The sequence below is a fragment of the Euprymna scolopes genome, chromosome 12, assembly GCF_053919585.1.
Source record: "Euprymna scolopes isolate OS-2025 chromosome 12, ASM5391958v1, whole genome shotgun sequence".
Taxonomy (NCBI): Eukaryota; Metazoa; Mollusca; class Cephalopoda; order Sepiida; family Sepiolidae; genus Euprymna; species Euprymna scolopes.
In genome coordinates this window covers 69,408,726-69,431,778 of record NC_136493.1, presented here as the reverse complement: position 1 = coordinate 69,431,778, position 23,053 = coordinate 69,408,726, and the positions used below count along the sequence as shown (strand labels likewise).

The 23,053-nt window shown below is 34.7% G+C and overlaps 1 protein-coding gene across 3 annotated transcripts in view; it reads left to right on the top strand.

The window, feature by feature from the left end:
• The window catches only part of LOC145291321 (DNA repair protein RAD50-like), a 260,298-nt gene that overhangs the window by 71,153 nt on the left and 166,092 nt on the right, over positions 1-23,053 (top strand). For all 3 annotated transcript variants that reach the window (XM_080137063.1, XM_080137061.1, XM_080137064.1), the window contains exons 6-9: positions 339-412; positions 1,188-1,293; positions 2,557-2,625; positions 8,715-8,804. In XM_080137063.1, the coding sequence (XP_079993189.1) occupies positions 339-412; positions 1,188-1,293; positions 2,557-2,625; positions 8,715-8,804 (339 nt within the window). The remainder of the gene's footprint in view (positions 1-338; positions 413-1,187; positions 1,294-2,556; positions 2,626-8,714; positions 8,805-23,053) is intronic.

Sequence of the window (23,053 nt, the reverse complement as noted above, 5' to 3'; positions counted from 1 at the left end):
CAAGATATCACAAATCTATTTCCTTACAGACTACAGCATTACAGCATGGTTGTGTTCAAGTCTAATATAAGCAAATACTTGATAAGTTGCCCTCTTGGATAATCAAATTCTCCTAAGTAATCTTCTGCCCATCACATCCATTGTTTCTGATCCTCTCATGGTTGACATCATCATCATCCTACTGACGATTTCTTTAACCCTTATCCTGGAGTGGTACCACAGCCTTGATAAGTAGTGACCCATTAGTAAAAATAAAAGAAAAAAGGCAATCTTACAAAAGACACATTCATCTCTTTCCACAGGATTAGAGTTGATAATCTTGTTTTTCTGTTTTTCAGATGGTTGCCTCTCTTGGTGTATCAAAGGCAGTCTTGGAAAATGTTATCTTTTGTCATCAGGAAGAAGCCAATTGGTGAGATTTTCTTTTCTCCTTTTTGTTGCTAGATATTAAAAAGTGTGCAAAAAAAGGAATTAATATTTACTTTGTTGCCTATGTATGCATAAATAAAAACAACAATGCAATGCTCAAAAAGTTAAGTAAAAAACCTAATTGTTCCTATATACTGATTAGCATTAATAGGATTAGATTTAATTTTTATAAAATTAACAAATCCACAATTTACCTTGGATTTAGGGTCATGAGGGAAAATGTGTTGTGTATTGAAATACTTGTATCTCTCAGTGATAATTGATAAGATTTATTTTTGTGAGTACATATACTTATTTTCGTATCCTTTATTGGTTTATTTTCTCTGCTGAAATAATATTTTTACTTCACTTACTGTTTCTTGCTTTATTATCTAAACATTTAAAATTTTATTTTATTTCAATTTAAATTTTATAAATAGCTCCATCTTTGCCAATCCATTTAAATTATCAAATTTTAAAAATGTTCTTGCATTTCAATAAAAGGCTTGCTCTGTCATGATTTATCTTTGCATTTTCATTATTAAACAAGTAGATATTATTTTACATGTATTTAAGAGGCTCTGCCTATTGTGCTTAAATTTTAAATAACATTTTTATCACTAGAAGTGCAGATTTAATGGACACATCTTAAGAATGAATCCGTTCTTATTAATATCTTAGGATTTGGGTTTGCAGTCACGACATCAATGTTTTTCCAATTAAAGCTCGTTAAAAAAATAAAATTCATGTTTCAGTGACAATATCTTCTTCCATTTTAGGCCGCTTGGTGAAGGGAAAGCATTGAAAGAAAAATTTGATGCTATCTTCGCTTCGACACGATATGTGAAGGCCCTTGAAGCAATTCGCAGTTTTAACAAAGAACAGGTAAAGCCTTCTATTCTTAATCTATACAAACAAAATTAAGTATCCTCTGTTTATCTAATTAATCAACTTGGAAATTACTGGATTGTCTATGAAACTTTATATGCAGATAATCCATACACCAGGAATTGTTATAAGTGATGTAAAATGAACCTAAATCAAGCACAAAGGTCATAAATAAGGTTAAAGAAACCATTTCTCATAGAAAATCTTGTCTTTGTTATTGAGTTTTAAGTTGTAACTTGCCACATCCAAAAAACACAGAAACTGCAGTCAAATGGTGGATCATATTACAATTTTAGGTAAGCACAAAATAACAATGAAAACAAAAGGATTTTTATTGTTAGCTTTCATTTATTTCAATGCATTTATTTCCAATGGACTATATAACAAACTCCTCTGGTGAGACCAGCAAACGATGCACCCTTGCTTGTCAAAATTAAAAGCATATCTCCATTTTTTGATCAGCTTGTCTTATCTATTAGTGTTTGTTTTTTTTATTCCTAAACAACAAACCCAATTTTTATTGAATTTTTATTTAATTTATCTACATTTCTTCATTCAGAACTTGTTAAAATAGACAGACTTGAAATTCAAGATGAGATTATTATTTTCCATTCCATTTTATAAACTCATTTTGTGTAATCCACTTTTGTAGCAAAGAACAATCATCATCATCATATCTATTACTAATTATCATATTAGTATTATAATTCCCTTCAGCACTATTTTAAAAAAAATTTTCATACACACCAAGGATAGTATTGTTACAATAGTACTATGGTTATTATCTGCTTCTCTTGTGTGGAAAAGAGTAAAGGCGGTTGTTGGAAGAAAGAGATGATGACTATTTTCATTTACAATATATTACATTTAACTATGTATATCCATTTTCCTTTAGCTAAAAGTTGCTTCTGGCTGTCTTCAGAAAAGGAGTGTATAAGGAATCAAAATCCCTATCTATCTTGATTTCAGGCATGTGAGTTCTCCATTAAAATGTAGAGAATTTGCATGTTTAGAAAAGTTGAAAGTTCTCAAAGCAAGCCAAAAACTTAGTTTTTTTTTTCCTGATCAGATGACAGCATTGGAATCAAATGCAAAATTTACGCTGGTGAAAGGAAAGCACAAAACAGTTGGAATGGATCGCAAAAAATTAATGAATAAATGAAGGAGCTAAAATTGTATATCAACAATTGCTTATAATTCCTATTTTTAATGTTTTATAAATCATCAATTGTTTCTTAATCTTATTTCTGAATATTACAGGATCAATCGGTCAAGAATTTAAAAGTGAGCATGAAGTACTTAAAAGAAAACAAAGATGCAGTAACTAAAGTGAGTGGATATTAGTATTTTTTATTGTAAAAACTATTGCATTTATTCTTCTTACAAATTGAATTTGTTTTAAGATATTTATTAAGTATTAGCATATAATAGAAAGAAAACATGATCATCAGCTAACTATTTCATTTAGTTTCTGTGTTGTTATCCGAACATTTACCAGTCAGTACCTCTCCCATACATTAATTTGGTTTATGGTAACACCAAGGGCATGGATATTAGTATTTTTTTTTATAACTAACTCAAGGATTGAATAAAGAACATTGTCCTCTTACCCCTAGCCACTGATATCAGATTACTTTTTTTTAGTTTTACTTTTTCCATCTTATAATATGCACCATTGATTAGTTATGAAATAGTGTAAGTAATTCGACATTTATTGAAAAAATTTTTAATAAATTTCCAAACCTGCCATTTCCACAAAATGAATGGGAATCCATGTGTAATCTTTCTCCGAGCCATAAACCCTGAAATTATCATTTCTGCTCCTATTTTTTTTTCATTTCTATAATTTTAATGTTATAAATTAAATAAAACAAAATAAGTTGCATTTCTTTTTTATGGGCGTTTAAACACTGACCCCTACAATATTATTGTGCCCCACTTTTATTAAAATGAAATTGACTTAGCCAAGTATTTAGGGTAATGTCGTTTGCAAACATTATACTCTAGTTTTTCCTTTTGTCTATCTACCACAAACATAGTGTCTAATCCTTGGAGGAAATGGGTTCATTGCTTGTGTCATGGGGCTACTTCATTTGCAAAGGGAGTATTGACAGACTATACATATTTTATTGTTCCAATCCAGTGCCTCGTTTTGAAAAGTGGGATTTTCCCTACATTAAAACCAATTATGTGTCTTACTTTACCCTTTTGGTTTGACAAATAAATAGGGACAGTGTTTCATTTAAAATCTCTCTCTGATTTCTCTCTTTTTAATTGATGTGCAAACTCGAAACAGATTTTTAGGTTTTATTTTTGTTTCAGCATGTTTACATGTTTGTGTTCTTTCAGTAAATTTTCATTTGAATTGAATTATTCAAACTAATTAAAAGTTAAATTTTCTCATTCATTTTGAAAAATTAAATGAAATACTTCATCATAATTATCAATGCCACTTTATATATTAACATATGTTGAACACCTTTTAAAAAGTAGATTGCCTTTACTGAACTGATTGACAATATTTTAAGTTATCAGATTTGGGCAACTTACTTAAAAAATTGTGCATGTCAACGTACTTAAGGTAATAAATTGTAAGATTGTATATGCTCTGAAGTTACCTTGAGCTTTTTAAATTAAAGGACTGATATAAAAAGTGAAATATAATTGAATAAACATATTTTCCCATATATATAAGGCACGTTGTGTACGTGTCCATTTCTTATGGGCTCTGTTGGGATTGAACAAAAGTATAATGCAAAGAAGAATAACTTTACTTCGTTGGGCAAAGCTGGCTCTCTTTGTGCGTAGTCCTAAACTTTAATTTCTCGCAAGATGAACGACCGGAAGTGGACAGTGGAGGGAAAACAGAGTGACTTTGAAAATGGCGAGACTAACATCATTCCTGTTCATTCATTTATCATATTTGGACTTCTAACTTTCATCTATTATGTTTAAATTGTAGTTACGCGTGTGTGCGTGTCTCTTAATAAACGTATATCGTTATGTAACAGTGAAATGTTTCCTTATTTGTTCGTAAGTGTTACGTTTCTTTCCTTATGAGCTGCTACCTACCAAACGTGAAGGCTGGACTCCCTGCGGTAAGATATTTTATGTTATATTGATCTAACGCATCCCATGTTATAACAAATTGGCGACAAGGATTTGGAAATAAAATAAACAAAAACACTTTTCAAAAAAAAAAAAAATGTCTATCTCCGCAAAAGTTCTCAAACAAATTTTGGCGCATCAATAGGACCAGTTTAAAAGAGCCCAACTGAATCTAATAACGACATTAACTCAAAAATTTCAGTTGCAGGACATCGAGAATTCATTTAGTGTTGAGCTTTCCAACATTATTACAGAATTTTCTTATGACGCCGACAACAACTGTATGTTCAGCTCATGCTTTTCACAATGGAAGGACACATTTTATCATGAGTTTTCTAACAAGGATGACGACTGGAATAAGCGTTTCCTGATACGAAAGTTGGGTACAAAAGAAAACGAAAAGTTTGTATATTTTATGTTACCCAAACAACCTTCTGATTTGACTTTTACTGAGATTATCAGCATCTTGACGGACATTTTTGGGGAACAACAGTCCCTGTTCAATATTCGATATAACTGTTTAAAACTTTCGAAAAAACAGTCTGACAATTTTGTTACTTATGCTGGATGTGTGAATCACGAGTGCGAGAGATTTCACCTCCAGACACTGACTGAGGATCAATTCAAATGCCTAATTTTTATAGCAGGTCTACAGTCACCAAACGATTCAGAATTTTCAGTTCCTGACTGCTAGTAAAGCTTGAAACAGATAAAAACGTAACCGTTCAGAATCTGACAACTGAGTATAACAGGTTGTTAAACTTAAAAAAGGATACAATGTTAGTCTAGCAGCAACACACATTACCTTCATTTACGTCACACATCAACTCAAATAGACCCAAAGTTTTGAATAAAAAAACCATCGTCTGCATGCTGGTCTTGTGATAAATGGCACTATGCTCGTTTTTGTCCATTCAGAAAACACAAATGCCAAGTGTGTCATAAACGTGGCTACAAAGAAAATTTTTGTCATCCCCCTAAGGCCAAATCCCCTACTCAGCAAAATTACAAAAAGAAAAATCAGCAGAGGAAATCAAATGTAGTGTTTACCTCATTTAAGATTGATTACAAATCTCACAGAAAATACATAAGATTAAATAAGTGTCCAGTTCGTTTCCAATTCAACACAGCATCAGATATTTCTCTAATCTTGCGCAAAACATGGATGAAAATTGAGAAACCGGACCTATTACAAACCAATCATGTTACCAAGAGTGCATCTGGAAATGATATCCAACTTACTGGGGAACTGAATTGCTCTGTTTTCTTCCAAGACAGAGTATTCACTGGAACCTGTTATGTAACAAACACTGATCTAAACCTGATCGGTTTGGACTGGATCGAAGAACTCAATCTCTTCACGGTCCCATTGGAATCTGTCTTCAACACATTTTCCCTTAAGTCAGTTCAGGACACTGAAAAGCATTTTACTCAGACTCTAAGTTCAGTGATGTTTTTCGAGAGGATTTGGGATGTTGCACAAAAATGAAAGCCACTCTCATGTTGAAAGCAGATAGCAAGCCGATATTTAGACCCAAATGCCCTGTCTTTTATGCAGCTCTCAACATAGTTGAAAAGGAACTGGATTGACTTAGTGAAGCTGGAGTAATAGAACCAACAAACTACTCTAGATGGGCAGCCCCTATTGTTGTTGTCCGAAAAGCAAACGGCAAAGTTCGCATTTGTGCTGATTATTCCACGGGACTAAATAATGCACTAGATACCCACCAATATCCCTTGCCAATACCTGAAGACTTTTTGCCAAATTAAATAGTGGAACCTGTTTTGCAAAAATTGATCTTTCTGAGGCATTCCTACAAATCGAAGTTGATGAGTACTCCAAGGAGCTCCTTACAATCAACACTCACAAGGGATTATTTTGATACAAGTGTCTTCCTTTCAAGGTTAAAACTGCCCCATCTTAATTCCAGCAGACCACAGATACGATGCTGACAGGCATAACAGGAGCCACAGCATTTATTGATGACCTCATCATCTCTGGCACATCCCAGGATGAACTCCTACAACATCTGATCACTTGATAGAATCCAACAGTATGGTTTCCATGTACAAGCTGAAAAATGTCACTTCTACCGAATGTCAATAAAATATCTGGGTTTCATCTTTCACAAAACAGGTCGACAACCTGACCCAGAGAACATATCGGCCATCAAAAAAAATGCCAGCTCCAACAGACGTCAAACTCTACGTTCTTTCCTTGGGTTGGTAAGCTATTACAGCTCATTTTTACCAGCCTTGCACTGCATCCAAACTCCTCTCAATAACCCCCTGAAAAAAGGGATTTCATGGAACTGGTCACTAGTATATTGTTATGTAACAGTGAAATGTTTCCTTATTTGTTCGTAAGTGTTACATTTCTTTCCTTATGAGCTGCTACCTACCAAACGTGAAGGCTGGACTCCCTGCGGTAAGATATTTTATGTTATATTGATCTAACGTATCCCACAAACTCCAAAACAGCTGAGACAATTTTTATGAAATTTCATACAAATATACTTTGTGACTGGGAGTGTTTTTAGATAGGTTTTGTATTAGAATGTTTCTGATAAGTTTTGAAAATTGTTAATTGATCATCGAAAAATCCGATTAAAGAAGGAACAGTCAGATTTTTAACAAAGTTAATGTGTTATAACCTAACATCACAAATGCATTTGAGAAGTTTTATCACCACAAGCAGAAGGCCTGGTGTATAAAATCAACAGTAGGTTCTGTGATAAGACAAGGGTGCGTTCTAAATAAATGTTTCTGTTTAGAACACGATTGAACCATAGTACTTGACCTTTGCATTTTAAGCTTTAATTCAACTCATTATATATAATCATATAAAATAATATATATAAATATCAATATATTTTATAAAACGACAATAGGTTCTCCACAGTACAGTGTAGTCGACGATGTATTATGGACTAAGTCACTGCAGGAAGACATATGAAGCTTCCTTCTGGTGCACCGCAGTGGGTCCCCAACTAGAGCAGGCAATCAATTGATTTGATTGAAAAATGGGTAATTTCACTGATTTCAATGACAATAAAAGTATGGTGTGGAATATTCGTTAATCCTCATTCAATCCCGGGCAACATCGGGTCTCCCTGCTAGTGTTCCTGTTAGATCACCGAAGTTAAGCAACATTAAGCCTAGTCAATACCAGATGAGTAACCATTTGATCTTTCTTAGCCAAGTGGTTGTGTAGATATAGAAAAAGTGTACTAGAATTTAAAAATGCATACATTTTTTGAAAATAAGGATAGATGAAATGTTAGAGAATGGATCGAGAGAGGGAGATAGTAAATTATATTGTAGACACGTTGATCGGAAGTCAGGATCAGCTGATCAGATTGCATGTGAGTCACGTGATCAGGTTAGCTGAATCGTTAAGATTTGGTTTGGGCGTAGAACGTGACGGATGGCTTGTCAGATGTCTCCTCCCCTTCACTGGGGGCTGGGGGGGGGAGATGCTGATGTGTGTAGAAATAAGACCTAGAAGAAGAAACCACGCAGGCCAGGGATTCACTTTCCATCCTCTACGAGACATCTGGAAAGTGAAATAAAAACTATAAAACCAATTCGTGTTGGAGTGAATGAATATTCGTCTAAAACAAGTACCAGTCTCCCCTCCCAGACAAGACGATTCCAGATGGACCAACATCCAAAACGCAGAAGGTATGTTGAAAAATACATGTACCACACACACACACACACACAACGGCATATGAACATATCATTTAATAGAAAGAACAGCTAGACGATCACATGACATTAACTCTGACTAGACGATCACACGACATTAACTCTGACTAGACGATCACACACGATCCCCTTTATGATAGATGATACAACAGGGGGATAAAATGGCAGAAGTCCTGGTAAAATGAGAGGTGATTTGAAAGTCCTCTTGGTAGATATTCTCATGTTTTTTTTTCTCTCTCTTAATATAGAGTTGAAGTTAATTCCCTCTCTCTGATATGAGAAGCATGTATCAGTTGGCAGGAGCCTGACTAAAAAAGAATCTCTTTGCTGTATGTGTTTTTAAAGGTTACTCAAATACTTTTTAGTTGGCAAGAGGGTTAGATACACACTTGTGATTCTTATTTAGAATGAAGATATTCTTTTGTTATTTTTTACATTAGCAGTTTAGATTTTTATTTACAGTTGGATGATTGGCAGCCACATTTTTGGTGCTGTTGCCACTCCATTTCATAATGCCTCTAATTTCCTGTTAATATATAGCATCAGTGACCAAAAACTGGATTGAAATTATATAATGTCTGTATTGCTTTTATCTTCAGTTGGAGAATGAGAAAAGTGATTTGGAAGCTCAGTATGCATCATCAGAAGAATCTGTTAAAAAGACATTAGAACTTTTAAAACCAATTGAGGTAAGGCTTTTTTATTTTCTAACATTTTAATGTGATCATCAGCAGCATGTATCTCTTCCAGATAACCCGTACATACTTCGCTTGACAATGCAGCTAAGACATAATTTACACAATTGTGTGTTCAGGTATGTGGATTTGTAGGACATGTTCGGTTTGTGTGCTTACATATCAACTCTGTAGCAAACTGTTATTCATGTATGTTATTCACGTTTGTGTCATCTGTGACTCAGTAATTCAGTTCAGGAACCTGATTCAAAAAATAAATGAATAAAAATCTTATTTAAAACTTTAACAGTTAGTAATATTTTAAGTGATTTGAGTATTTTTTTTATGAACTGATAACATGTTTAGTTTCAGGAAATAATTTTGTCTCCAAATCAAATGTGGCCATATAAAGAAACCACATTAGTCTAAAGCTCTGATTAAAATATGTTTGCAAATGTGTAGCCAATTCATGTTTGTATATCTAAAAATATCTATGCCTATTTAATAACTCTATTATTGAAAACTTTTATATAAGCACAATAAGGATTCTCTGGATTTTTACCCTGTGCATACAAATTTACTTAGATTACTGTATCTATATCTATATATACAAGTGATATTGTCTGTCTGTATGTGGAATGGTCTCTATCAAACTGCTCCATGAATTTTTGGTTAACAAAAACTTGATATATAGGTAATTTAGACTTGTGGAACAAATCTTATTTGGTTTTAACTGGAAAAAATAGCAGCTAATTCGAACTTTTCAGGCATATATCAATTAAATGTATTATTTCTATGCATGCGCAAATATACATTTATGTCTTTAACTATGTTATTTTTTAAAGTTTTATATGCATATGGACTTAGATCTCACAGTAACAAATAAGCTACATGTTTTGGTTTTGATTCTAGCTGATGACACCCAAGTCATACTTTTTTTTTACTTTTGAAATCACTACTGCATATTTGGTACAATATAATAATCAATAGAGTAATAACTGTATAATAATAAATATGAAATCAGCATAAATTCAAATGTCATATTTAAGCATATTTTACGATTGAGCCATGCCAGGGTATCACTACTATATATTGTGTACAATATATAGTAGTATATACAATATATAGTATATTTGTAATAATAAATACAAAATCTGCATAAATTAAGATATAATATTTAAGCTTATCTTATGACTGGGCAATGCTGGGCAACCATCTAGTATGTATATATAAAAGTGGCCTTGTCTATCTTTTTGCATGTAGAATGGTCTCTATCAAATTACTCTGTCAATTTTTGGTGTACAGACTTCAAACTTAATATATGGGTTATTTAGACATGTGGAACAAATTCGATTTAGTTTTTACTTGAAAAATTTTTTTTTAATTAGAACTGTAAGATGAACTAATGTGTATCCTTTACACATGCACAAATATATATTTATACACTTAAGTTGGTTAATTTGTAAAGTTTTTATCTGCCTATGAACTTAGCTCTAATAATAACAAATAATGCTGAAGAGTTAAATGTTTTAATTTTGATTCTAGTTGATGGCAATTTAAAACTTTTCTTTTAAACTTTTGAAATCACTACTATATATTAGATACAATATAATAATACACTGAGAATTGGCTTTTTAATAATAAATATATCTGAATGAATTAAAATGTGACACTTACGTCACCCGCGTGTTGTCTAGTGATCGAACGCTCCCCGATCGTTGCTCTCCGTGTCTCCTTGATGAGAATGTCAGTGGCCAGTACTTGAAAGAGACTCGTCGAGCGTTTCTGCAATCATGCAAAACAAATTAAAAAAGACAAGTTGATATTTGTTTTTTTTTTTCTGATTCAAAATTCCTTGTTATTCATAAAAGGTTACAATCGTCGTTTCGTAATTCGCTATTAAGTTAGGAACTGGCCGTTTGTTAACTGCAAAGTTCTTTCTTTTTCGATGAAAACTAAATAGCTACGTGACAGGGTCAATCGATGAGGCAGTCGGCTTTTTCGCTCATTCGAGCCCAGGGAGCAGATCTCTCTCTCTCTCTGTCTGTCTGTCTCTGTGTCTTGTGCTCAAAACTCGCTGCTTATATTGTGGGGGCGGGAGCTATATATTCTTCCTGATCGTCTTCTTTTTTTTCTTTCATTCGGCCCTTTAGCCAATCAGGATGCCGGAACCGCTGTCACTCAAATCTTCACCAGGCGGCCTATGCCCAAAAAAGGGGCTGTTTTTTTTTCTTCTGTTGGCAATCGAGTAGAATAGGCGGACCCCCAATCTCAGCCGGCGTGTGCCTAATGGAATTTGACGGGCCATTAAAACCAGAATGGTCTCGTTCAATTAACTTTGAGGGATCATAAAAATGAACCAAATCCAACTCCACAAAGGCCACGTGTCTTTTCAATAGAGGCCACTTACCCACCAGGGAGCAGCCAACAATGGTCGCTTTGTAAATTGGAATTTCATTGGTATCCTTCCGCCACTCACGTATTTGGCGATCAGCGCCGGGCTGTCATGGTCAGTTAGCGTTTACCGCTTTCATGGCCAAAAGAAGTATCCTTCACAAATACCATTCTGGCCCTATCTACCTATTTTTCCTTTTTATTTTTTATTTTTTTGTTTACAACTGGGTTTTTTTTTCTACACCTGCCGTCCGTCCCACCACCCCCTCTTTTCTCGGTCGCATGTTACCTCTGTCAGTGTCTATCCCGTTAGGTGCATTTAGCTTGCAGTTTACTGCACCTTCGAGCCTGTCTCAAAAATATCATATTTAAGTGTATTTTACAACTGGGCAATACTGGGCTGTCTGCTAGTATGTGTCTATACATTTTTCTTGAAAGGCAAACTGAAGGCAGTAAAAAGGGAAGGAGGAGTTGGTTTTGCTATCAGGATTAAGATCATATCTCAATTAGAACAACCTTGTGGAATTAGTGATTAAAACATGTTATTGAGGGTACTTTTACCTTGTGATCGTTATGTGTCAGCTATCTCTGTATATGCCCCTACTTTGGATAGTGGACAAAATGTCAAAATAGGGTTTTATCAAGATTTTGATAATTACAATTGATACATCAAAGGGATACCAAAAACAAATGAGATTTTCTTACTTGGAGACTTTAATGTACCAGTTGGAAGTGATCACAACATCTTGGGTGTCTTAGAAAGATATCGCGCTTGGTAAGGCCAATGATAATGGAATTCTTCTTTTGCAGTTGTGCACTGAACATAATCTTGCAGTATGTAACACCTTCCACCAACAAAAACCGATTCACAAGGTAACTTGGACACATCCTAAATCAAAACATGGTCATATTCTTGATTATGTCATCATGTGCACAAGCGTGATCTTCAGGATATGTGTACTGTAAGAGTTATGCGCGATTCAGACTGTGACGCTGATCACAATCTTGTTCGTGCAAAACTTAAGTTGTGTATAAGGAAAAAGTTCAGAGCCAAAGTAGAGTAAAAGTTCCTAGACACATCGATGTCTCTACGTTACAAAATAAAGAAACGTATGAAACTCTTAGGACCTCATTTATTAATGTTTTATTTGACGGAACTTGGAAACGATTCAAGTCATAAGTATATAAGCAAAGGAGCTAAAATTATTGTCTTTAAGAAAATCAAACATGAGGTTTTGATGAAAATGATTCTACAATCACCAGTCTTTTTGGAAGAGAAGAAAAAGGCTCACAAAATATATTTGTGTTCTAATGAATCAGCTAAAATAACTGCAGAAAAAGTGTATAAAGAAGCAAAATTAAAAGTACAGCGCGAGACACGTCGGATGATAAACAAGTGGTGGGACAAATTGTCAGCAGACGTCCAGACAGATTATGACCACAAAAATTTTTAAAAATATGTATTACAAAATTTGACAAGCTTTTGGACCACAGACTCCAAAATTGGTACCTGTAAAATCCAAAAGCAGTTCTGCCCTTTTCAATAATGTTGAAGGGATCATGGAACGATGGACAGAACATTTTGATAATCCAAAGTAAATGATATAGTTATTGATAGTCTCCTTCAAAAGGACATTAACAGAGATAAAAGCACCCAGACTGGAGATACCTATTGAATTATTACTCTTTGCAGGGGATAGTGTTATCAATGCAGTTTATACACTCATCCTTGCTGTATGGCATGGTAATGCTATCTCTCAAGATTGGATTAATGCAATATTGATCCCAATTTATGAAGGAAAGTGTGCTGATTATAGAGGTATTAACTTGCTTGAAGCAGTGGGAAAGGTTTTAACAAAGATGTTGTTAAATTGTTTGCTGAAATGGATTGGTCCCTCTATCATCCCAGAGACTTATTGTGATTTTAGATATGGCTGCAGCACAATGGACATATTCTCTGCATAACAGCTAATGGAAAAATGGAGCAGCGAGTGCCTTTGTATCAAAAGTTTTTGTCGATCTGACAAAAACTTTTGATACCATCAATCGCAATGCACTCTGGAAGATTCTTAGGAAACTAGGCTGTCCTACTAGTTTTGTGCAGTTGCTCCAGCAGTTATACCATAATATGAAAGCCTGAGTGAACTTTAATGGATCTCTGATCCAATTTCTGTTGAAAACGGTGTGAAACAAGGTGATATATTTGCTCCTACATTATTTTTCATATATTTCGCTGTGGTGCTGGTGCATGCTTTTAACAATTGCGATATTGTTCTTGAACTTTTATATGCAGATGATGCATACCTTGTTTCACATTCAGAAGCAGACACACAGATGATTATGGACAAATTATCAGAAGCCTGTAAAAATTTTGAACTTTTCATCAGTCTCAAGAAAACATATGTATTCCCCTCCTATAGAAATGCCATATGTTGACCCAAGATGGTAAGAAGTTCAATGTCATGGACAATTTTGTACATCTAGGTAGTATATGGAGTAAGGACTATACGCTTGATGCTGAGATAAATCACAGGATAGCCAAAGCTAGTTCACCAAAGTTGTATTCGGAGAATGCTTAATATTAACTGGAGGACTCTAACGCCTGACACTGTAGTTCTTGAACGATTAAAGAAATGAAAATCGTTCAAAATCAGATGCACTGGACTGGACACTTGGTTAGGATGGAGGACGAAAGACTTCCTAAACAACTGTTTTATGGCGAGATAGATGGAGGTAAAAGACCACAACATAAACCAAGAAAAATGTTTAAAAATTCTCTGAAAAACAACTTGACAAGCGAAAGATCGATCACTCTTGAGAAAAACCATCATAGAAAGTTGATTTTTTGATGAGCAGCATGTAGATCTTGCTGTCAAAACATGTTTTAAGGAAGCAGGATGAAAATATGTCAGAGAAATTACAACAGGAACTGTTGTAATTGCATTGTATATGACATAGCTTTTGTCAAAAGCTGGTTTCGTAAATCATCTGAAATCCCACAATCAAAGACAGGAACGACAGTCTTATGAGAAGGCTTTTATAGCACATCCGGCAACGCCAAGTTGTCATATTTGTGGTCTAATCTGCAAATCTAAAAGTGGCCTAACACGACATTCAAGGATTCACAATATTACCATGCGATCATCTTTACAAGAAGGAAAGTTTTTATGTCGCATATGTGTCCTTTAATGTAGAACTAAAGCTAGATTAAAAAGTTGCTTACGTGCATACAGCCGCACAACACTTAACTGAAGAGCTTGCAAACTTCTGTCAAGTATCAATCATGAATATATAAGTGCTCGATTATAGAAATGTAAGCGCTAAAATACCTATGTAAATAAAATCATGATCCATATCTCAAAACAGTAATGCATAGTTTTTAAATAAACAATTTGTGTGTATGTGTATCTATACTTCTATAAATTTGTTTTGTTTTTGTGTATTGATATTCATATTAAAAACCCTTTTTTCTATTTATTTATAAAGAAAATACAACTTTGTTATATATGGGTTGTGGAATTTCCATATTCTTTTAACCATTTATTTTAATTAATTCCCTATTAGTATTTTTTTAGTTTTTTTATGGGATGATCATTTTTAGTTAACTATTACGTATAATTATAGTCATGCAGATATTATACATGATTTATACTTGTCTAATATTTGTGTAAAAATGATTATAGTAAACACAAACCTCTTTCTATATATATTTATGTATGTGTATATATATTTGTTTAAAAAATTTTGCCTACCAAACTCCTCTGCCAATTTTTGGTCTACAGACTTGAAACTTAATATATAGCCTATTCGAACCCATGCTAAACTTTGTATTTGGATTTTAGCTAAGGAAAATTGGCACAATGTGTGAAAATTAAAAACATGGAATTTGCTTGGTGAAGGATGAATGACGACATTACGAATATGCATGCATAACATAATAGCTATTGGTTCATGTTTTAATTTTTAGCCTTGCAGCAAACATGTCTTCATAGCTCAAGCATTAACATTAAAGGAAAAAGTAAATTGTAAGCTAAATGTTTTCTCAGTGGTGGCACACAAGTCATTTTTTTTTTTTACTTTTTAAATCATTACTATATATTGGGTCCAATATAATCTATATATATAAAAGCGAAAATGTATGTATGTATGTATGTATGCATGTATGTATGTATGTACGCTTTTCCTTGATGTCCACAAAAGGCTTCTTTCAGAGAAGCGCTTGCTTGGTTCACAACTTCTTAAAACTTCTTATATCATCTATAAATTGTAATATCTCAGTTACCCACGGAGCTCGCCTATCTATTTAATTTTATTGACTTTCAAATGTTAATTATTCAACATTTCCCGCATCGGCACGCATTACATTCGGTTTTCGGTATTAAAAAAAAAGCGAAACTCGACTCTAATCACAGGCCCAAAGCCAGTTGTCTCAAGAGAGCTAAGTAACGTTTGTTCAATGTCGACTTCGTCATATCAGACTGTAGCTTTCATTTCGCTCCTCCTAATAAACAGGGAGCGGATTTTTAAAAACAAACAAACCGATTTATTCACCTCATTCAAAATTGTCCCGCACAAAATAACTGCTGAATATCTATCGCCGTCACATCAACACCTGTTTTTTTGTTTTAAACACTTTACTATTTTCCAACTGCGCGTCGTGAAGGCTTCGTTTTGTTTTTCACATTTTCGGGGTTTTTTCACATACCCCGAAAAACACCCGGGCAACGCCGGGTACCCCTCGCTAGTATAATAATAAATACAAAATTTGCATTAATCAAAATATTTTTTTTTAAATGGAGAGTAGATAATGCACTGTGGATGTGTTATCGGCAGTTCCAGTAACTCTCGCTTCTCCTTATTTGTCTTTCAGTCCTCATTTCCAATGAGTGATTTTTCTGATAAAGGGTGAAGAAAAAGCTGCTTTCTAGGTCGGCAGTACTTGCGTGAACAGTAGCCTGAGATGTCGGAAATTTTCTGTTTCTATGTCTATCTTTGTGGCCATGTCACTAGTAAGGATGCTGGAGGTAAACGTTTCATCTGGGCTGATGTTATCCGCCTGATAGTCAGGAACCCGAACCTTGGATTAACCACGAAGGAGGCTGTCGTATCAGCAGATGCAAAGTACTGGGGCTGCTGTATTGCCATTTGGTGAATGGATTCTGGACCATGCAGTAGTTTCTGGTGGGGTCTCTCGATGCCATACTAGTGGGTAATTGTTACGGTTTTACTTTGTCATGTGCTACAAAAAAAAAAAATTCCTGTCTTTTTCTCTTATTTTCTCTCTCTAGCCTGCTCTAACCAAGTCTGTCGACCTGTTCCACAAATCCCAAAACGTCAACATGAATTATCTCTAGAAAAATAACACAAACAAACCTAGAACCCAATCCTCCAACGTAGACCCCTACTACTATGTCTCCTTCTCTAACATCAAGGGTCTATGTTTCAACCTTCCAGAGGTTGAAACCCAATTGCAGGAGACGAAACCAGACATATTGTTCCTAAGCGAAACTGGCATAGGGCTAACCACTTCCCTAGATGAGTTCATAATTAATGGAGACTTAACATCTAAATCTGACCCCCAATGGGCATGGAATATGTGGCAACATTAAAGATGGCTTTCCGTGTGGTAGGGATATCTCCAGAGAAGACCCTAATTTACCTTATATGTGCTTCCGGGTTGTACTTGCTCACACCACTGCATTTATATTTGTCCTCTATCGCCCCCACAACAGCGGAGTTACTGTCTTTAAGAGCATATCTGAGAAAATTGACCACATCCTGTCTGCTCATATTTCGGCTAACATTCACATCAATGTGGAATGGCTGACCCACTCAAACAAGATGATGAAGGGAGGTTCTGTCATGATTTCTCCATTGCCTATGACTTCACTCAGATTGGTCACAAACCCACCCATGTGCCCGATACTACCGGTCAGTATGCAATCCTTCTAGACGTTTTTCTCACAACTTCTCCTGAGCTATGTTCATGTTCCGGTCTATCTCCTCTGAAGTCTTCTGACCACTCGGTTGTATCAGTTAAGATAAAAATTAGTAATACACACGGACGAAAAAACGCTTTGGATAATCACAGATTTCAAGGTAGTTCTACTAAAATAGCCATATTTTTTAAACCAAAGCACTTCAAGTCTTCAAATTACTACTGTTTTGTTCGGAAATGAATATACTTTCAAATGAATTAATAAATATGAATGTACATTATATATTTTAAGAGTTTTAAGCAAATAAAGTGATAAAAATGTGAACGTCATAAAATGGCGTTTTCGGTAAGGTTTTGTAATGACCCCCCCTGTTTTCTAAAGGTCCGTACCGTGATTGTATGAAGAATTTCGTCATGAAATTTGGGAACCAATTAGAAGATGTGTTAATCTTAATACTGTCAAGTGTCCGAAATATTTTGACCATTTCTTTTTTTGTCGTGTTAAAAATAAGACTTTAATATGACGAGTATTGAACATTTTGAAAAAAAAATTCTTCGGACACCCAGTAGTAAGTAAATCAATCTTTTTACTATCTTTATCAATTAAAAGTATTATTTTATGTTGAGTAGGACTGCGGTAATTGATAATTTAAAAGGACCTACCCGAAAAAAAAATTGTTTCTATTTCTCGAATTTGGTCAAATGAAGTTAGTATTACTAGAAGCAGCAGCAGCAGCAGCAGCTCCAGCCTGTAGAATCAGCCATAGCACAGCACAATGTAAACAACACGCGTTCTTTAATTTTTATTCAAGAACGAATTAAGAAAAACATGAAAATATGAATATAAATGTTCTTATATGTTTAATTAGAGCTATTTTGTTATCAGAATAACATTAGTTTAGAACTATTTGGTTTTCAGAATGTATAATAACAACAATCCCAACCAATTCTGCATTATGAATCTGTTGCAATTTCTCACATTGCTCGTCAAATTTAAAAACATGGTTAAAAAAACAAAATAAACTTTTGTAAATATATAGCTTGCATGCACTTTTATTCTTTAAATTAGTTTTGAACAACGAATTAAAACAATGTTTTACTGCGAACAGCCACAAATGTTTTTTTTTCAAAATCAAAATAAGTATCAAAATCTCGTTTATACATAGATTCGAAAAAGTTGTCAAAAAACAAATATATAACAAATAAATGTTATCAAAGGCAAGATAAGTTACTTTTCTACCAAACTGGATATATTTTTTGTGTTTTTATTCAATGTAACATGTTTATTCAGCTCGAAAAACATACAGTGTTTACCGATGTATTGGAAAATTAAAAATGGTCCCCGGACCGACTCTCTTTGACACGGTAAGTTTGAGAAAAGGAGTTAAAAATAAAAAACAACTATACAAAATACTGTTAAAAACTCACCGAATATATGTCAGCCTATGTCACGGTAACATATATTGAGCGAGTTTCTAGCAGTATTTTGTCTACTTTTTTATTTTTAACTCTTTTCCCCAAACTTACCGTTTCAAGAGAGTCGGGCGGCATTTTAAATTTTCCAAAACATCGATAAACACTGTTTTCAAGCTGAATAAACATGTTACATTAAATAAAAACACTAAAAAATTATCCAGTTAGGTAGAAAAGTAACTTGCTTTTGATAACATTTATTTGTTATATATTTGTTTTTTTGACAACTTTTTCGAATCTATGTGTATAGTAATACAAACCCTCAAAATCTATATCAATATTCTTGAAATTTTAAAAGCAGTTAGAAAACACATCAAACTACAATTAGGAAGCTTTTTATTTCGTTATTTTTTTTTCTACTTATTAAGCGAAAGATATTTTTACAACCTGCTCCAGCGTAGTATAAACGGCCTATGGAATTAACACCTTCAACCTCGAAAATAGAAATCAACAAATTTTTGAACGCTCTCTTTGAAAAAAAGCTCTCTTAACTTCACCTCTAATACAAATTATGTGTGGCAAGTCTCCTCCTAAAACACTCTTTAACCCTAACAATAACACTAAGTTCGAGTGGCAAGCCCCCCCCCCAACAAAATACCTCTGTAAGCCACATACAAGCATCTAAAACAAACAAACAAAAAATAGATCCTTCCTTAAAGAAAAAAACACATACAAATAAATTGGTTAACTGTCCTAAAATGCTAGAATGGCCAGGAAATGATGAATTATTTTACATTAAATTTTTGTGAAATTAACCGCTCCCCCTCTAATATTGTTTTTGTTAGCTTTGTCTCTGTCAAGTTTTCAGTATGTTCACACATAATTTTCCTTAGCCCTACAATTAATTCAAAGTCCAAATGGCAACCCTCCCCATATTCTCATTGCATAGAAATCCTCTTAAAACTACACATAATCATCTTAAAAAAAAAAAAAGCATGCATATTTTCCCATAGAAAAAAAAAACAGTTAACTGCCCTAAAATGCTAGAATGACCTGTAATAGGAAATTATTTTACATTCAATTCTAAAATAATTTGTTTATCTTTCATTAAAGTTTTTCATGGCATTTTATACATAATTTCCTAAAAAGGTAGAATCACATTTTGGAGGGGTGGTTAGAAGGAGTTGAGTGGGATTAAACAGAAGGTCTTAATCTACAATAATACCAAAGAAATATTGCAATATATTCATTTTTAAATGGTCTTATGTTTAGATTTAAGTTTTTTGTACATAAAGCACATTACAATTCAACTTTGAGTTCTCCAACTTCTTTTCTGTTTATGGATACATGGCATTTTTAAGGAATTGCTGCATATTTATGCACATTTACTGCAGATTATTTGGAAACCATAAACTTTGGGAGATTTTCAGTTGCATATTCTGATTCCTTGTACAAAAATACACTTATATGGTAAATTTCATTTCTTAGTCTTGTGTTTTAACAAAGATATGACATTTTTACTGAAAAAGTAGTGTAAAAAATGTGACGAAAAGAGGGAAAAATATCCAAACGTGTGAGGCACAAAAATAGCCATAACTTCCTTAATTTTAATCAGATTTAAAAAATTTAAAAAGATTCTTTCTTAACTCATCAAGCTCTTTCTATGCATACCAATATTGAAATATTTCAAGCTATTTCAATTTTTTCATGTGTATTGCTATAAAAATGAAATGCAACAAGTCTTCAGACGTACCTCTCCACCGTACAGTATATCGATACTCAATGGCTGACTGGGATAGCTTCTGTACTTTTATATCTGATCCACCCCTGCATTCCATGTTTAAAAAAGATGTGTCCTCTATAGTATCAGACCTGACCGAATGGTAATTGTAGGTATAGACCGATTCATACCATCCAAAAAATTCCAACAAAAACCTAACAACCAGCCATCGTTCTCCTAGTGGAATCGCGCACAGGGATCACTTCTTTTTTTTTTTTTTTTTTTTTACATGGTGGTCACCACTTATCAAGGCCCGGAAGCCACTCAGGGATAAGGGTTATTGCGTGTAATCAATGGGATAGTATCGTAGTAATCGTTAGTATTGGAGATTTGATAAAGTGTCTTAAGGGGCATAGCTACCAACGTAATAGATGTACTGAGACTAAAGCTGCTTTCAGAACTGCCAGCAATCACTGTAAAAGAGTAATAAAAAATGCAAGAGAACTATATGCTCAGTTCGTTAAATCCAAAGTAGCTGAGCAGCGGCTTGGTTCCCACCAGTTTTAGCAAATAGCAAACAGGATCCTGAACAGAAGTGTACGTTCTATCCCAACCATCATCAATGTTCTGAGGTCATCTCGTCAGCATCAGACAAAGCCAAACTATTTGCCAAAAAATTTGCAGCTAATTCTACCCTATGCGACCAAGGCCATCAACTCTCCGTATTTTCTCCTATAACAGACAACACGCTATGCAACATACAAATCTGTGTGTGATGTCGCCAAGCTAATCAATAACCTTGATTCCAGTAAAGCAACTGGCCCTGGCGGCATTCCAATTATAGTGTTGAAAAAGCTCCAATCAGAACTTGCTCCCATACTTACAAAACTGTTTAAGCGTTGTCTTAAGGAGAATTGCTTCCCAACACCCTGGAAAACCTCATCAGTATGATCTGTATTTAAGAATTCAGGTGACAAGTCATCCCCCTCTCAGTACAGACCAATAAGTCTCCTATGTGTCATGAGTAAGTTGCTGGAATCCATATTAAATAAAGAAGTAGTCAACCACTTCGTAGAAATAACCTTCTTAGTGACATGCAATATGGTTTCCGTTCTGCTAGATCTACAGCACATAACGGTTATATCTCACAGGATTAGTGAATCTCTCGACAAACGCTTCCTTTCTAGGGCAATTGCTCTTGACAAATCAAAGGCCTTCGATAAGGTATGGCATAAAGGCCTACTAAACAAGATTTCCAGCCACGGTATAACTGGAAATGTTTTCTCAATTATTAAATCATTTCTCTCTGATAGACTCATAAGAGTAGTGGTTGATGGGCAGAAATCAGAAGCCCACAGTATTAATGCTGGTGTTCCTCAAGGGTCCATCCTGGGCCCAACTCTCTTCCTGATCTACATCAATGATCTCTCAAAACACATACTTAAATCATTCGTTGACATCTATGCTGATGACACGACCATCTATGGCCGTAAATAACAAAGTTCTCTCTGATTCTTTTTTTTTTTTATTACATTTTCACCCCAAACAAAGCACATTGCCACTTTGTTGTAGGGGGCTAATATCAGCGACATAAGCATGAGGGGTACTGTGTAGGTAGTTGGGCAGCAAGATGTCGGTTCACATTACACTTGAACTTCTGCATGTCAGTACAGTTGGAGAAGCAGGGACCTGGAAGGGAATTCCAAAGTCTCGCTGTTCTGGGGAAGAAACTACTGGCGTAGAAGGCTCTCTTACATCTAGGGATCTCTACTGTGAAGGGGTGGAATTTAGCTGCTTGTCGGGTGTATTTACGTCGAGGGGGCACAAAGGCTTGCAGTTCGTCAGAGCATTCACTGTTAAAGTACTTGTAGAGGGATGCAATATGTCGTTGATGGAACAGAGGTTGAAGTTTAGATGACAGTTCAGGACCTATCAGATTGGCGACTCTCTTTTGAACCTTGTCTAGGAGCGAGAGACTAGTGGCAGATGCACCAGCCCAAATATGGCAACAATACTCCATACATGGGCGAATGGTGGCCTTATAGAGGTATAGGATACTTTTGGGCATTAGTAGCTTTCTAGCACAGTAGAGAGAACCCACCTTCTTCGCAGTGGTCCTGGCAATACTCTCAATGTAATTGTTCCAACTCATGTTTCCTGTGAACGTTAGGCTGAGGAGTTTAAAATATGTACTTTCAGATAACGAGTCATTGGCCATTGCTATTGGTGGTAGAGAAGGTTTCTTGTAATTATTGAAGGAAACAAGTTTAGTCTTGGCAGCATTGAATGTGACCATCCATTTTTGTCCCCATTCCACTACGGATCGGAGGTCATCCTCTAGTGTTTCTGCCATTTCTTTAGATATGTGTTCATTTTGTTGGTCAGTCAGAAGTTTAGCATCTGTAAGGTGATGGACTAGAGCTTGGTTAATTATGGTCTCAAATATTTTGGTGAAAAGTGGGAGGAGGCTAATGTTACTTTATGTTACTTTAATGTCTCCTTTGATCTTGAGCACGTGGTACAATGGGGGAAGAGGTGACTGGTTACTTTTAATGCATCTAAAACCAAGCTTCTATCTTTACATCATCAACGCTCTGATGCCCATATGGCATCAATTGAAATGGATAGCTCTCGTCTTGGGGAAGTTCCATGTTTTGACAAGCTTCTGGGATTGACCTTTACTCCTGATCTGAAATGGAAGACATACATCAAATCTGTTGCCAAGGTCGCTGGAAAAATGGTGGGATTCTTCTACTGCTCCAGCAGACATCTCACTGCTGATGCAATTCTTTATCTATA